Genomic DNA, 14562 nt, shown 5'->3' with positions numbered 1-14562 from the left:
TAAACACCACACATGGGCGGCAAGGAGATGGGTGGGGGGGATGGTAAGTAGCTCAAGCTGTGAAGTTTCCTGATTTTCTCAGTGAGATAGGAAGCGTGGTCATTGGCTGAGAGTGAGGGTGGAAGGGAGGCTGGGCTGGGTGAGCAGGGCGGTGAGGTTGGCGTGGGAGGTGAGGGAACACGGAGGCAGCACGATCGATCGCTGGAGTGAAGTGGGGAGATAAAGGGAAGTCAGCTGCATTAGCTGCCTTAAGTGGCTTCCATCAACACCCACAATTCAGAATGTTCAGGGAGGGGCCACGCCACCACCTCAAGACGGGGGAATGAAAACTGATGGAGTTAACATCTGGTGCTTGCAGCAGTGTAGACACCAACTGGCTCCAACAGCCTGAGCCAGAGTTCTCGGGTGTCACACACACAGATGTTACACTCAGGCCGTCAGATGTCACACACTCTTGTCCAGACATCCTGTCTGTGACTTCATAAGTTCAAGGGACTAAATCCTTCCAGGAGGGGGAGGGGCAGGACCATAAAGCTGTTGCTTCATGGTGTCCTCACCGTGTTTCTTCCTTAGTTTATCAGATGACCTTGGCACCCCATGGCCTGCCTGGTGGTGCCTGTCCTCCTGGGTCCTCATAAAGAACACGTGTGCTCCCCACACTGACAGGCTTCTGATAAGATCCAAGGTCAATATCCTGGTTGCTGATAATCCCCTGGCCAAGGACAGTGGTTTCCTGGTGCATGTCCCTGAGGTCACCCCTCCACACACACTTGCACCCATCCCTAGCCCACCCATGCTAACACGCTAACCCTCCTGAGCAGCGGCACAAGAGGAGGGTGGGGAGGGGCAGGTGGGCTGGCAGCAGGAAGGGGGCTGCTCTGAGCAATGTCTCTCTCTCTCTCTCAGTCCCCATGGCCCAGCTCCCTCAGCGATTCAGGCATCTCTGGGCCAATCAGTGGGCTGCAGCCTGGCTGGGTACCAAGGCAGGATAGACAAGGGGGTGGGAGGAGTCAGAGCTTGAGCCCCAGGGACCGTCCCAGCTCTACCTGGCTCTCTGTGAGGTCTGAAAGAGGCTCAGTACTTGTGCTGAGGACTCAGAGTCTCCTCCTCCCTCTCCCTCCCTGCCCTCCCAGTATTTGCACAGACAGTCCATCCCTTGCCTTCTCTGCATGCTGAATGCCTCCTCATCCTTGGAAGACCCTCCAGTGTTCCCTCCTAGACAGAATTCCTCATGCTCCCCACTGGGAACACAGTGGTCCTCCCTCTGTAGGGGCACTTACCACATGGTTGAGTCCAAAGCCTCTGTCTCCCTGGCTGGACTTGACTTCCTAGATACCTTTGCTGCCCCAGGGCCTGGCATGGATGTGGCACAGTGCTGAATGAATGAGTGATGCTTGCAGGTACTAAGTGACAGGATGGATGGATGGATGGATGGATGGATGGATGGATGGATGGATGGAAGGAAGGATAGGTGGATGGGAGGACAGGTGAACATGAGGGTGGGTGGTGGATAAATAGGTGGATGGATGGATGAACAGGTGAATGGATTCCAGATAGGGTCATGGGATGGAAGAGGAAGTCGCCTTGCCAAGAAGTATGGGTTTCCCCTCTGTCTTCTAGAACAGCCTTCCTTTCTAAGAGTTCTACTTCCTCCCGTAAGCTGGGACCCCTGCAGGCTAAATACAGAGAATTCTTCTGGGCCCCCCTCTTCCTTTAGCTCTCGGCTTTGCATTTTAGGGAGTCAGATGAAGGAGGAATGGCTAAAATGTACTGAGCTCCCACTATGTGCCAGACACTGGGCTAGATATTTCTTGAGACGTGGTTTTATGTAATGAAAACAGCACCACAGTTTTGTGAAATAGGTTATATTATTCCCATTTTACAGCTAAGAAAACAGGCTCAGAGAATCTAAGTGAATTTTACCCAAGCTTGTGTCTAGGGAGGATGGGATCTCTGAACTCAAAACCTGCTCAAGCAGCCAGTGCTGGGTGTGCCGGTGATCAAATGACACCAAGGAAACAGGCAGGGATGGTGGGCAGTCGGCACAGCCCTGCTCCGGACACAGGCTCTGAGTTCCAGTCCTGGCTTGGCCTCTGTTTTGCTGGGACACCCTGGATGAGACCTGTCCCTTTCTGGACCTCAGTGTGCCTGTATGGACTGGATGCCCCTGGAGGTCTCTTCCAGATGAATGTACAGAAATTGAGCTGAAGAGCATCCTGGCCCTCCCGGCAGGATGCTCCCTCAGTCTTCCTGACAACTGGGGGCCAAAGGGCAGGGCCACCCACGGGATAATGGTTAACTAGACCTGCCACCTCGCCTATAAGGTGCCATCCCAGCTGGCCAAGACTCCACAGGATGCAGTGGGTGAAGTTGCTTGGAGGGTTAGTGGGGGCCGCTGCCCTCTTGGGGCTGGGGATCATCCTGGGCCACTTTGCCATCCCCAAAGGGGCTGACCCACCAGCCCCGAGTGTCTCAGTCTCCCAGGACCTGGACCTGGAGATTCTTGAGACCGTTATGGGACAGCTAGATGCCAGCAGGATCCGGGAGAATCTACGGTGAGAGGCCTGTCTGCCTGCCCTTTCTGTTTGCCAGAGGCCCCTCGCTGAACCTGGGCCTGCCCCTCCTTCTGCCCACCCTTCAGAGAACTCTCCAGGGAGCCGCACCTGGCCTCCAGCCCTCGGGATGAGGCGTTGGTGCAGCTGCTGCTGCAACGCTGGAGGGACCCACAGTCAGGGCTGGACTCGGCTGAGGCCTCTGCGTACGAAGTGCTGCTGTCCTTCCCCAGCCAGGAGCAGCCTAACCGCGTGGCCATTGGTGAGGTCCTGCTCCGGCTTGGGGTGCCTGTGGGGTGGGGGCGCTGTGGGACCCAGCGCTGACACTGCCCCCCCTCCACAGTGGGTCCCACTGGGAACATCCTCTTCTCCTGTCGCCAGAGTGAAGAGGACCTGACTGGGGAGCAGGGAGGGCCTGATGTGGTTCCTCCCTATGCTGCCTATGCGCCCTCTGGAGCCCCACAGGTGGGCCTTGAACACCCCACCCGCACTGCTCCCCTGGGCTCCCTCTCTAGCATCTCCCAACCTGACTCAGGGGAGGTTGAGGAAAAGCGCCTCACTTGGGGCTCAGCCCCCCACACCAGGAATTCCCTCACCTCCGCCTCCCACTGGCACTCCTTTCATCCGTCACTTAGTCACTCAACAAATCTTAATGGCGTCTGCTCAAGGCCAGGCCTGATACAAGGTACCTGGACACAGGAAACCAGGTGTGACTCTGTCCTTGGGAGCTTACAAGCTGTCGCTGAGGTGGGGAAACAGAATGAAAACCCTTTATCCTGCCATCCGGCCTTCCCTCTCCTTTCCTCATTCTGTCTTTCCTGGGCTTGGCTGTAAGGATCACCTCCTCTTGGGACTAGGGCCTCCTTGTCTATGCCAACCGGGGCGCGGAAGAAGACTTCAAGGAACTACAGACTCAAGGCATTGATCTCAATAACACCATCGCCCTGACCCGCTACGGAGGTGTAGGACGTGGGGCCAAGGTGAGCAGCAGCCCCCCAATACAGGGGGCTGGGTGGGCAGAGGGGCTGGACAGTGGACAGGAGGAAGTGAGGGGCAGGAGAAGGAACAGTGTTGAGTGGTGGGCCGAGCTGTGTTTGTGCTGTACCACTGATGTGCTGTGTGACCTTGAGTGCCTTCCCTAACCTCTCTGAGCCTTAGGAAATAAAGGGATTGGGCAAATTTTTCAGCTTTGATATTTTGGGATTCTAAGTCCTCCTGTGAAGTAGTTCTTCTGAATATTCAACTTAAGTGACTCCTATTGCCCTCCCCCGCCAACCTGCTTCTTTTCAATTAAAAATTCTGACTAAGTGTTACATGTCTGGTTTTTAATTTTTTTTTTTAATATAAAAAGAGATAGAGATTTAGTGTTTATGGGGACAGAGTTTCAGATTTGCAAGATGAAAAGAGGTTTGGAGATGGATGGTAAAGATGGTTGACAATAATGTGAATGTATTTAATGCCATTGAAATATACACTTTAAAATGGTTAAGATAGTGAATTTTATGTTGTGTATTTTATCATAGTTTTTAAAGAAGTGTCCGTGATTAGAGCTGGGAAAAAGAAAGAAAAAGAAAAGGAAAGAAAGAAAAGAACAGAGAAAAAAAAAAGAGGGAAAGAAAGGATGACAAGAATGGTGGAATTATACAGATTGTAGAATTTCCAGTTTTTTAAAAAAAAAAAAGCTGTATAAAGTGAAAAAGTTCTCCCACAATGCCATCTTCCCAGGAGGTCACTACTCTTTTTTAATTTATGGGTTATCTATCCAGAGCTTCTTTTGGAAGAAGCACATATGAACATATATTCTTATTTCCCTCTCTTTTTACATAGAAGTAGCATACTAGGCCCACTGTTCTAAGATGTGCTGTTTTTACCTTTCTACATGCTGGAGAGCGTCCTCAACTGGCACACAAACTCTGTCCTTGTTCTGCTTTTTTTCGTTTTTTTGTTTTTTTAAGTACTGTTTTGTTTTTATTGTGGAAAATATATGTAACAAAATTTACCATTTTAACCATCTTTAAGTGGCATTAAGAACAGTCACAAAAATTGGGTAACTATCACCACCACCCGTTTCCAGGACTCTTTCATCATTCCAGAGGACACTGTCCCCATTAAACATGAATTCCTCTTTCCCCCTCTCCAGCCCCTGGTAACTTTTATTCGACTTTCTGTCTCTATGCATTTGCCTATTCTAGGGACCTCATATAAAAGGAATCATATATTTGTCCTTTTGTATCTGCCTTATTTCACTTCGCATAATGTTTTCAAGGTTCATCAATGTTGTATCAGAATTTCCTTCCTTTGTAAGGCTAAGTCCCTTGTGTGTTATACTCCACATTTTGCTTATCCATCCATCCGTCGATGGACACTTGGGTTGTTTCTATCTGTTGGTTATTGTGAACAGTGCTACTATGAACATGGATGTATAAGCACACCCTTGTTCTTTTTAAAATTTATTTCAAGTGTTTTTCCAGGACCCATCAGCTCCAAGTCAAGTAGTTGTTTTTCAATCTAGTTGTGGAGGACGCAGCTCACAGTGGCCCATGCGGGGATCGAACCGGCAACCCTGGTGTTACGAGCATCATGCTCTAACCAACTGAGCTAACCAGCCACTCCACATCCTTGTTCTTTTATATAGCTGCATAGTATTCCCTTGTAGGATGCATCAGTTTATTCGACCAGTCCCCACTGATTAGAGGCCCTGGCTTGCCTACGCCAACAGCATTTTGCTATCTCAAGCAGCACTGCAATAAATGACTTGTGCAAGCATCCTCCTGCCCGTGGGAGCATAGATCACAGCGAGGGAGTGAGCAAGCAAACTAGGGCATGCCCCTTCCTCACCCCTTCCTTAAAAATAGCCTCTTCCTCCCTTCCTGCAGGCTGTGAACGCTGCCAAGTTCAAGGTGGCTGGGGTACTGGTGTACACAGACCCTGCAGACATCAACGATGGGCGGAGCTTGCCCAATGAGACCTTCCCACACTCCTGGCACCTGCCTCCCTCGGGGGTGGAGAGAGGCTCCTACTATGAGTATTTTGGGGACCCCCTGACCCCATACCTTCCAGCCAATCCTTCCTCCTTCCGTCTGGATCCTGACACTGTCTCCGGATTTCCCCCAATTCCCATTCAGCCCATTGGCTTCCAGGATGCAAAAGTCCTTCTCTGGTGAGCTTGTATCCTGGGGTCACCTGCCCATCCTCCAATGGCCTCCAGACTTCAACCCCCACACCCATACTTGCCCCTCCTCCCCAGTAACCTTCAAGGAAAATCGGCCCCGGATGCCTGGCAAGGAGCGCTGGGCTGTGATTACAAGTTGGGGCCCGGCTTCCACCCTGATAGTGTCTTCACAGGCAGGTGAGATGGGGCCCCCACTTCTCCCAGCTCTCCTCTGCTCTCGTTATGCTTCCCTGACCCTGCGTTTCCCCACTGCCCAATTCAAGGCCTGCTGGCCCTCCCTTTCTTCTCTTTCCCAACCCCTCCCCTGACTCCAAAATATCTGTCTTGTCCTGGGGAAACCAGTGAAACAGCTGCGTGGTCCAGAAGTTCCTGCAGGGTTACACACACACACACACACACACACACACACACACACTCATCTCAGACCTCTATTCTCCAGTCGTCCTCTCTTTTGAACACACCAAGCTCATTCCCAAATCACGGTTTCTGCACTTGCTGTTCCCTCTGCCCAAAAACCCTTCCCTATGCTCCCCGGTCTGTACTAACCTCCCTACCTGCCACCAGGTATCCTCTCCCACGTCATCTTGTTAGTGTCTTCCCAGGCCCCTCCACCTCCTGCCTTGCTCACTGCCTGGTGGTCTGTCTCACTCAGCAGAGGGAGGCCCCAGGGGGCCTGGGTCCTTGTCTGCCGTTCCCAGAGCCTAGTGTAGTGCCAGCATATACTAAATATCTGAGAAGTAACTTACTGAGTGAATGAATGAATGAAAAGAGCACCGGAATCAGAAGAGCTGGGCTCTAGTCTTGCCTCTCCTGGTACTTCTGGGCAAATGCCCTTGCCATGTCCCATTCGGCTCTGGGCCTGTTTCTCCTGCACTGGGGCGGGGCTGAGGGGGTGGCGAGTGGGGAGGGCCAATACTCTTGAGGGCCCGTTTACTTCCCCAGCCAGGTGAACGTGAGTGTCTACAACCGCCTGGAACTGCGGAATTCCTCCAACGTCCTGGGGTTCATCCGCGGGGCCGTGGAGCCTGGTGAGCGTCCCCTCCCTGCTCCCTGAGCCCCAGGAGCCGCTGTGCTCTGGCTCCTCTGCCAGGCCTGGCTGACCCCGCCCTCTTCTCTGGTTTTCGACTCCCGCCAGACCGCTATGTGCTGTATGGAAACCACCGGGACAGCTGGGTACACGGGGCAGTGGACCCCAGCAGTGGCACGGCTGTCCTTCTGGAGCTCTCCCGCGTCCTGGGGACCCTGCTGAAGAAGGGTGAGGCCACCTCCGTCCCGTGGTCCAGGACTCTCCCCCCAGCGGTCACCTCCACTCCCACTCCTTCCTAGGTCTGGGGGTGCTGTCCCACCTCCTCCCATTCTCTAGTGCTCACCTGTGCCAAGCCTGAGGGCCCTGGGGGCAGACACGCATGGACACCAGCTCTGGCCTCAAGTAGCACAGTGTGGTACAGGGGACGGACCACTGATGAATTCACCCACTAGCTTCCGAGAGCCCAGACGCCGCTGTAAGCAAGGCGGTGCCCAAGCTCTGCCCTCCGGGAGCTTCAGCCCAGTTGAGGCAGGGATGAGAGACAATGATTCACTCAACACATATGTCTCGGTGCCCACTATGTGCCAGGCCATTTCTAAGCACGGGAGATCCCACGGTGAACACCCCAGAGTTCCTGCCTGTGGGGACAACTGAGACACGTACTAGAAAGAAACGTATCTAAGAGGTTTTCCAGGTGTAAGTTAGAGAGCCATTGGGGAAAGTGGGGTGGGATCCAGGTGGAGGGCGCAGCATGTGGCAAGGAGGGGCTGGACCAGGTGGCAGATTCCGCAGGGACAGGTTGATGTTCTATCCAAGGGCAGCGGGAAGCTGGTGAGGGATTTCAATCACGAGAGTGCAATGTTGAAGACCAAATTTTAAACAGCTTCCTCTGCTGCAGTTGGGAAGGGCATGGGGGCAGGCGTTATGTGAGGGACCAATCAGAGGCCAGTTATCCTCAGGGCCAGGAGAGATGGGGGCTTGGACCAGGGCAGGGGCAGTGGACGGAGACAGTGTGAAGACTTGGGGTCTGTTGGTGACAGAGGTGAGGGAGAAGACCACTGCCAGCATGTAATCATTTTATACTTAAAAAATTCATTTACAACAAAAAGATGAGGAATGATGGAAAGGGACTGAGTTGCAGCCAGAGATGGGAGCACGTGGCACGTGGCGGGTGAGGGGGAATCTGGAGGAGGCCGGGGGCCAAGCAAGGACCACCAAGGCTTCTGGGAGGTGCCTGGGGGCCATGGCAAGAGCAATGTGGGCATAGAGACTGGTGATGGAAGCCAGGCTGCAGAAGGCTGTAGGAGGCAGTGTGGCGCATTGGTTAAGCCCCTGGACTCTGCAGCCAGACCCCGGATTTGAACCCCAGCTCTGCTGCCTACCAACTGTGTCATCCTGGGCAAATCATTTTACCTTCTCTGTGGCTCAGTTTTCTCAACTGTGAAATGGAGACTGTAGTAGTCTCTCCCTGAAGGCGTTGTTGTGAGGACTGGCTCAATATGGATAAAGTGCTTAAGGAGAACACTACTGTATGGTGACAAGTGAAGAAGGGCCAGTTTTGCATAGGCTGCATGGAGGAGACTGTTGGGGGTGGAGCGTCAGGTCGTCTCAAAGCAAACCTATAGGGAAGAGGGAAGCAGGGCATCTGGCCAAGGGGCCACCTGACCGTGGGAGGTTGGTGTTGGGGCCAATGTTGGAATGGGGGTGGGGTGTCACAGCAGAGGAGGAGGGAGGCTGGGAAAAGGAGCCTCCAGAAAGGCTTGGCTGGAGAGGTGCCTGGACCTACTTCTTGTCACGGGCTGCCCCGCCGCTTTCAGCCCTTCCCTCCTCTCCATGTCCCCAACCTGTCCCCTAAGCCACCCCAGGATCCGGAGTTCCCTACCCTCCAGTCCTTTCTCCTTCTCCCCAGGCACCTGGCGCCCCCGAAGAACGGTGGTGTTTGCGAGCTGGGGGGCAGAGGAGTTTGGGCTCATTGGCTCCACAGAATTCACGGAGGTGAGTGAGCCCCGCAGGGTAGGCGATTGGGGGGATTCCTGGGGCGGGGCAGTGCGGGGCTGAAGTCGCCCCTCCCACCCACCCACAGGAGTTCTTCAGCAAGCTGCAGGAGCGCACGGTGGCCTACATCAACGTGGACATATCTGTGTTTGGTATGGGGGCGGGGTGAGTGGGCAGAGTGGGGAGGGGGGAAGTGAAGGGGCTGCGGCCCAAATACTCAGTCTCTGATCCTCCCACAGCCAACGCCACCCTGAGGGTGCAGGGGACGCCCCCGGTCCAGAGCGTGGTCTTCTCCGCAGCCCAACAGGTGGAAGCGGGCGGGGCTGGGAGTGGGGCGGGGAGGTGGGCCCGCCTGTTGTTGGGTCTGAGGAGGGGCCAGCCTGAGACGATTCCTCTTGCATCAGATCCCCTCGCCTGGCCCCGGCAGCCTCAGCATCTACGACAACTGGATCCGGTATTTCAACCGTAGCAGCCCAGTGTACGGCCTGGTACCCAGGTAAGGCCGGGCCGGCACGGGGCCCCGGTGGGCGGGCTGCTTGGCCCAGCAGCCGCCAGCCCGACCATCTTCCTTCCCGCAGCTTGGGCTCTCTGGGTGCAGGCAGCGACTATGCACCCTTCGTTCACTTCCTGGGCATCTCCTCCATGGACATCGCCTACACCTACGATAGGGTGAGAGCACCCCTCATAGAGTCCCCCAGCTCGGTACCTTGCTTCACCAGCCAGCCCTCTCCTCTCCTTCAGGCTGCTCTAGCGCAGACTGAATCAGGAGCTGAGCTACCTTGACCAAATTTCTTAACCTCTCTGAGAATCTGTTTATGCTCATCTATGGTATTTTATCAAATTTAAGACACTACTGATTGTAAAACACTCCATTATGACGTGCACTATTCAGGCGGGAATAAAAAACCCTGTCAATTAGTTGTAGGATAATCATTGACTTTAAGAAGCATCCTGATTCCAGGGATCTTAAAATGTGAAGAAAAAAGTTGATCTCGGAATAGATGAAATAACAGTATAAAACAGGAATGATTCAGAGCATTGGTGTGACAGTGAAATGAAGGATGCAGTGTCCAGCCTGTATCTCTGATGCTCCAAAAAGCCCTTTCTTCCCTTCACTGCTCCACCACACCTGGGCAATGAAGGGAAGAAAGGGCTTTTTGGAGCGTCAGAGATGCTCTGGGGGATGGAGCTGGGATTTACAGCTTCTTGTCTGATTCCAAAGCCACAGGCTCTTCATTGTCATGTAAAGTAGAAAAGGGGCACCTGACCCACCCCTGTCACTTATTGGCTTTGTGATGTCAGCCAGGTTGCTTACCTCTCTGAGCCTCAGTTTCCTCCTCTGTAAAGTGGGAGTTCTAGAACTTATCTCATGGATATAGCAATGATTTAACTGAGGTAACGTCCCTACATTGTAGCTCACTGTAGGTACACCTCCTTCCACTTCCCATCCCAAGCCTGTCACCTCTGGGCTTGTTCCCCCAGAGCAAGACCTCAGCCCGGATCTACCCCACCTACCACACAGCCTTCGACACCTTCGGTTACGTGGACAAGTTCGTGGACCCTGGTGAGGAGGGAGCAAGGGGCATCCTGAGGCTGGAGGAGGATGGGCTGAAGACTGAACCCTGGCCTCGTCACCCTCCCTGCAGGCTTCCGCAGCCACCAGGCCGTGGCCCAGATGGCGGGGAGCGTGCTTCTCCGGCTCAGTGATAGCCTCTTCCTGCCTCTCAATGTCAGTGACTACACTGAGACCCTCCAAAGCTTCCTGCAGGCCGCCCAGCAGTACCTCGGGGCCCTGCTGGAGCAGCACAGCATCAGCCTGGGTACGGAGCCCTCCTGACAGTGAAGCGTGGGGAGCTCTGTACCCACAGGGCTAAGATGCTGGCTGTACCCTCCAGGGCCTCTGGTGACTGCAGTGGAGAAGTTCGAAGAGGCGGCCGCGGCCTTGGGCCAACACATATCAGCGCTGCAGAAGGGCACCCCCGAGTGAGCAAGGGCAGCAAGCAGGTGTCTGGGAGGGTGGCATCTGGGCTGCTGACTCCAGAGTGACCAGCAGGTCCCGCCACCTCCTTTAGCCCCCTGCAGGTCCGGATGCTCAATGACCAACTGATGCTCTTGGAACGGACCTTCCTGAACCCTCGAGCCTTCCCAGAGGAACACTACTACAGGTGAGCCTGTCCCAACGCTCTTGGGAGGTGAGGTGGGGGAATGGGCACCTGCCTGAGGGAGGAGAATGTCAGCATTTCACGGGCCTCTCGGGGAATGAGCCTCAAAGGAGGGGAGGCAAATTGGTCAAGGTCAGCCTGGGACTAGCACCTACATCTCCCCCCACCACCACTGCTGTCAGGGCCCCAGCTTTCCGAGGCAGTGGGGAGGTTCTTCTGTGTCTAGCTGTATATACAGGAGCTGAGCCTGTGCCAGGCTGCAGCTCCCCCTGTTCCTGGCCCCCAAATGACCCTGATCCTCCATTTCTCCTGTTAGCCATGTGCTCTGGGCACCCCGCACCAGCTCTGTAGCCACATTCCCAGGCCTGGCCAATGCCTACTTCAGAGCCATGAAGGCAGGCGCCGGAAATGCAGCCTGGGCTGAGGTACACAGGCAGCTCAGCATTGTGGTGGCAGCCCTGGAGGGTGCGGCTGCCACCCTGAGGCCTGTGGTTGACCTCTGACCCCAGTCCTCCTGCCTCAGCTCTCACCACCACTGTTTATCCTAACCCTCCCCCACTCGTTTTGTTTGGGTGTATCCCAGTCTTCCCTGATGCCAGGAGAGGGCACAAACACAGGACCCTCTCGTTTCTGAGGCAACAGCTCGGGGTCCCACCAGATGTGGACACCAGAAGGGAGTTTCAACCCCTGGATGAAAATCTCCCTCATCCTGGCTCTTGGTTGGCAGAACAGGAGGCGGGGATGGTAGAAATGGCAAAATCACCAACTGCTCTTGGTGGTGGGCAGGTGGGAATAGGATGCATAATGCCAACCTTACGTGCCAACTCAGACCACCAGAGCCACCCTTTGGGCATTGGTGGGGAAACTGAGGCCCGGGAAGGCTAGGGCCTTGCATACTCTGGGTTCCTCTCCTCCCATACCCTTAGTGTATTTCAACTCCTCCCTGCCCTCCCCCAAATAAACCACGCCTAGCAATTGTCCCTACAAGTTCCTTTTATTGTGTGGGAATCACGAAAAGAAGAAACCTGAGTGCTCAGATCCAGTCCTGGGCTCTGGGATACTGCACAGCCCCCCCTCAAGCCCGGGATTTGGCTCTGTCCCCACCCTCCTCCTCCTCCTCCTCTGCCATGACCACCTCCTCCAGGGTGCGCCCTCCAAGTTTGCTCCCTACCAACACTTCGCAGGTCCCGGCAGGTGGTAGCCCCTTCTCCGTGTAGCGGCCCCTCAGGAACACAACTCTCTCCTGTCCATCCAAGGGCAGTCCATGGGCCTGGCACAGGTCCCGTGCCTCCTCCGGCCCATCCAGGGCCAATAAGTGGACCATGAAGCCCAAGGGTAGGGTCTGGCCCTTGGGGGTGCTTAGGGCACGAGCGAGGCGCGCCAGGGCTCTGCGGCGGGCATGGCCCACGTGGCACTGCACAGCACAGCTCTGCAGGAAGGGCAGGGTCCGCAGCAGGCGGAACAGGCGGGCCGTATTGCCTTCGCGGAAGGCAGCATCCACAGACAGGGCGGTGCGCAGGGCTGGGCAGGAACGCAGGGCAGCGGGCAGCTGCAGAACCTCGTGAAGGGCCTCCACCGAGCCTGTGAGGGCGGGAAGCCGGGATGAAAACGGGATGAATCCTTCCAGGGTCAGGTCCACCTTCCATCCCACCCGCCTAAGGCCTCCCGGTACCCATCTCCCCTCCCACTCACTCCGGCCCTCTGCCCGGCCCACCCCGGTCCTCATTCCCGCCTACCTCCCCGCTCTGGCCACGCCCCTCCACTAAGCCCAGCCCACCTTCTCTCCCCTTTCCCCATCAACCCTTTCCTGAGCCATATCTGAATTAGTTGCCAGAGGGTTCCGGAGCCCCTGCAAACAACCTGGATCCTCATAATACAGTGAGGCGGTGTTTACGGATGAGGGAAACAGGCCCAGATAATTTAACGACTTGCCAGAGACTGTCCTACAGTTCATAGGTATTAGGTCGGGAGCCAACCATTCTGACTTGGAACCCAGCCCTTTCTCCACTGCCCTAGCTGCCCCACAGACTAGGATTCTTTCCCGGTCCGCCTGGTAAGGCCATACATAGTTTCTTCGAAGAGGTTCTGCCGCTGCTTCCTTCCCAGAAGAATCACGGACACTGGAACCTTTGGCCACTTTTATAAACTGAGGCTTCTGACCCATTAGTGGGTTGTGAAGTCAACAGCATTTTATTACATTTAAGTAGAATAGAACTTATTAGAATGCACCAGCCACCCACAGAAAAGATCTAGTCTTGAAACTTTTGTTTCCTGTATTCGTGGGCATACGTGTTCTTGGATGCTCTGCAACACTGAAGTGGAGGTTTTAAAAAGTTCAAAATCACTATGTAGGTCAAACCCAGAGATGGGAAAGGACAGGCCAGAAGGCCCACGTCGGGGTTCGGTGGACCTTATGCATTGACTGGATACACATTTAGGAGGCAGGGACAGGAGAGAACTAAAGGTGACATTTTAAAGTTTCTCTTTACTTCCCCGCCCTCCACTGGTCACTTGCAGGGGCCCCCGGCCCCGCGTTCTGCCCCTCCGCCAGGACTGCGACTCACCCAGGTTATAGAGCAGAAAGAGGCCCTGGAAGGCGGACTGGCGGGGGTGGGGCCCGGTGCCCTGCGCGTAGCAGCGCCGCAGCGAACCGAAGCCCTCCTGCACCTGGGCCTGCAACAGCACCGGGTCCGCTGGCCCGCGAGCTGCATCGGGCCCGAGCCGCGCCACCACGGCCAGCAGTACAGCCAGCGCCGCCTCCAGCACCACCGCCGCCTCGGAGTCACCCGCGCGCTGCAGGGCTAGGTCCAGCCGCACGGCGCGCAACCGGTCAGCCACGAAAGTGGCCACCTCGGTGCGGGATGCGTCGGCGCGCTCGGCCACCTCGCTGGCCAGGTAGCGCACAGTGGCCAGCAGTACGGACGGCGGACGCAGCTGGCTCGGTAAGGGCTGGGCCTTGCCGGCGGCCGGCCGGCTGTACTCCTTCACCGCGCGTTGCGGATCCGCGCGAGGCCGGTCCCCGCGGAGCCCCGGCGCCACCTCGAAGCGATGCAGGCGGCATTCCTTTTCGCGCCGGGCGCGCTCGGCGGCCGGGCACATCTCCCGGCACGTGCCCACGGGAAGCTCGTAGTCGGGCATGGGTGGGCTGGGGGAAGAGGATGGGCGCTCAGCACTCCGGGGACTGCGGCGGCCACTCGCCCCATTCTGCCGGAGAGCACGACCAGGCCGGCGGAGGCTCGGAAAAGACGAGGCAGACCGACCTCGGCTAGGTCCGCATCCCCGCGGGGGGTCTAAGCGTCCCCGCCTCCCGTCCGGCCACCGCCGTCCTCTCACCGAGTCCCGTTAACTCCCACAAAGCCTCAAGCTGTTCAGCGCCGCTCCCCGTTCTGCTCGTTTCAGAGCGGTTAACGTCCCCCACAATGCGCCGCGCACAGTCCAGGCTACTCCCATGATGCACCGGTTTGTAGTCCCGCAACTCAAAGCTTTGCAGGGGGAGGGGCAAGAGCGGAGCCACGCCTCCCAGGATCTAGCCCAAAGAGTCACCGTTTGGCTTTGAGCATCCACCCCTCCAAAAATAGGTACCCCCGCCTTGGGTTCCTCTCCATCATCCCTTTCAACCAATAAACTGGTTCAATCAGCCTTACTGTCATTCTC

At 55.9% G+C, this 14562-nt stretch overlaps 2 protein-coding genes across 2 annotated transcripts; one reads left to right on the top strand and one right to left on the bottom strand.

Annotated features, from left to right (window-relative positions):
* Positions 1-2250: 2250 nt before the first annotated feature.
* On the top strand, positions 2251-11883 carry NAALADL1 (N-acetylated alpha-linked acidic dipeptidase like 1). The gene is made up of 18 exons (XM_074336649.2): positions 2251-2555; positions 2642-2814; positions 2896-3017; positions 3410-3532; positions 5429-5712; positions 5800-5901; positions 6667-6752; positions 6860-6979; positions 8661-8746; positions 8835-8898; positions 8986-9053; positions 9151-9242; positions 9325-9415; positions 10229-10310; positions 10393-10566; positions 10642-10729; positions 10819-10911; positions 11225-11883. The coding sequence occupies exons 1-18, from the start codon at positions 2356-2358 to the stop codon at positions 11409-11411; spliced, it is 2235 nt and encodes a 744-aa protein (XP_074192750.2). The 5' UTR covers positions 2251-2355; the 3' UTR covers positions 11412-11883.
* On the bottom strand, positions 11884-14349 carry SAC3D1 (SAC3 domain containing 1). The gene is made up of 3 exons (XM_019737834.3): positions 14242-14349; positions 13473-14053; positions 11884-12489 (listed from the first exon to the last, which is right to left on the bottom strand). Exons 2-3 carry the CDS (start codon positions 14044-14046, stop codon positions 11984-11986), a joined length of 1080 nt encoding a protein of 359 aa, XP_019593393.1. The 5' UTR covers positions 14047-14053; positions 14242-14349; the 3' UTR covers positions 11884-11983.
* Between the last annotated feature and the right edge of the window lie 213 nt (positions 14350-14562).

Source organism: Rhinolophus sinicus, chromosome 14 (genome assembly GCF_057876585.1).
Source record: "Rhinolophus sinicus isolate RSI-liver-muscle chromosome 14, RSI-T2T, whole genome shotgun sequence".
NCBI lineage: Eukaryota > Metazoa > Chordata > Mammalia > Chiroptera > Rhinolophidae > Rhinolophus > Rhinolophus sinicus.
The sequence above is the reverse complement of the archived record's forward strand: the minus strand, read 5'-3'. Positions and strand labels throughout refer to the sequence as shown.

Excerpts from the sequence above, each read along its gene's own strand:
- SAC3D1 (XM_019737834.3), bottom strand. The coding sequence starts at position 14,046 with ATGCCCGACTACGAGCTTCCCGTGGGCACGTGCCGGGAGATGTGCCCG. Across the intron at positions 12,490-13,472 it reads CTTTCTGCTCTATAACCTGG|GCTCGGTGGAGGCCCTTCAC; the intron begins GTGAGTCGCAGT and ends CCGCCCTCACAG.
- NAALADL1 (XM_074336649.2), top strand. The coding sequence starts at position 2,356 with ATGCAGTGGGTGAAGTTGCTTGGAGGGTTAGTGGGGGCCGCTGCCCTC. Across the intron at positions 3,533-5,428 it reads GTGTAGGACGTGGGGCCAAG|GCTGTGAACGCTGCCAAGTT; the intron begins GTGAGCAGCAGC and ends CCCTTCCTGCAG. Across the intron at positions 8,747-8,834 it reads GCTCCACAGAATTCACGGAG|GAGTTCTTCAGCAAGCTGCA; the intron begins GTGAGTGAGCCC and ends ACCCACCCACAG.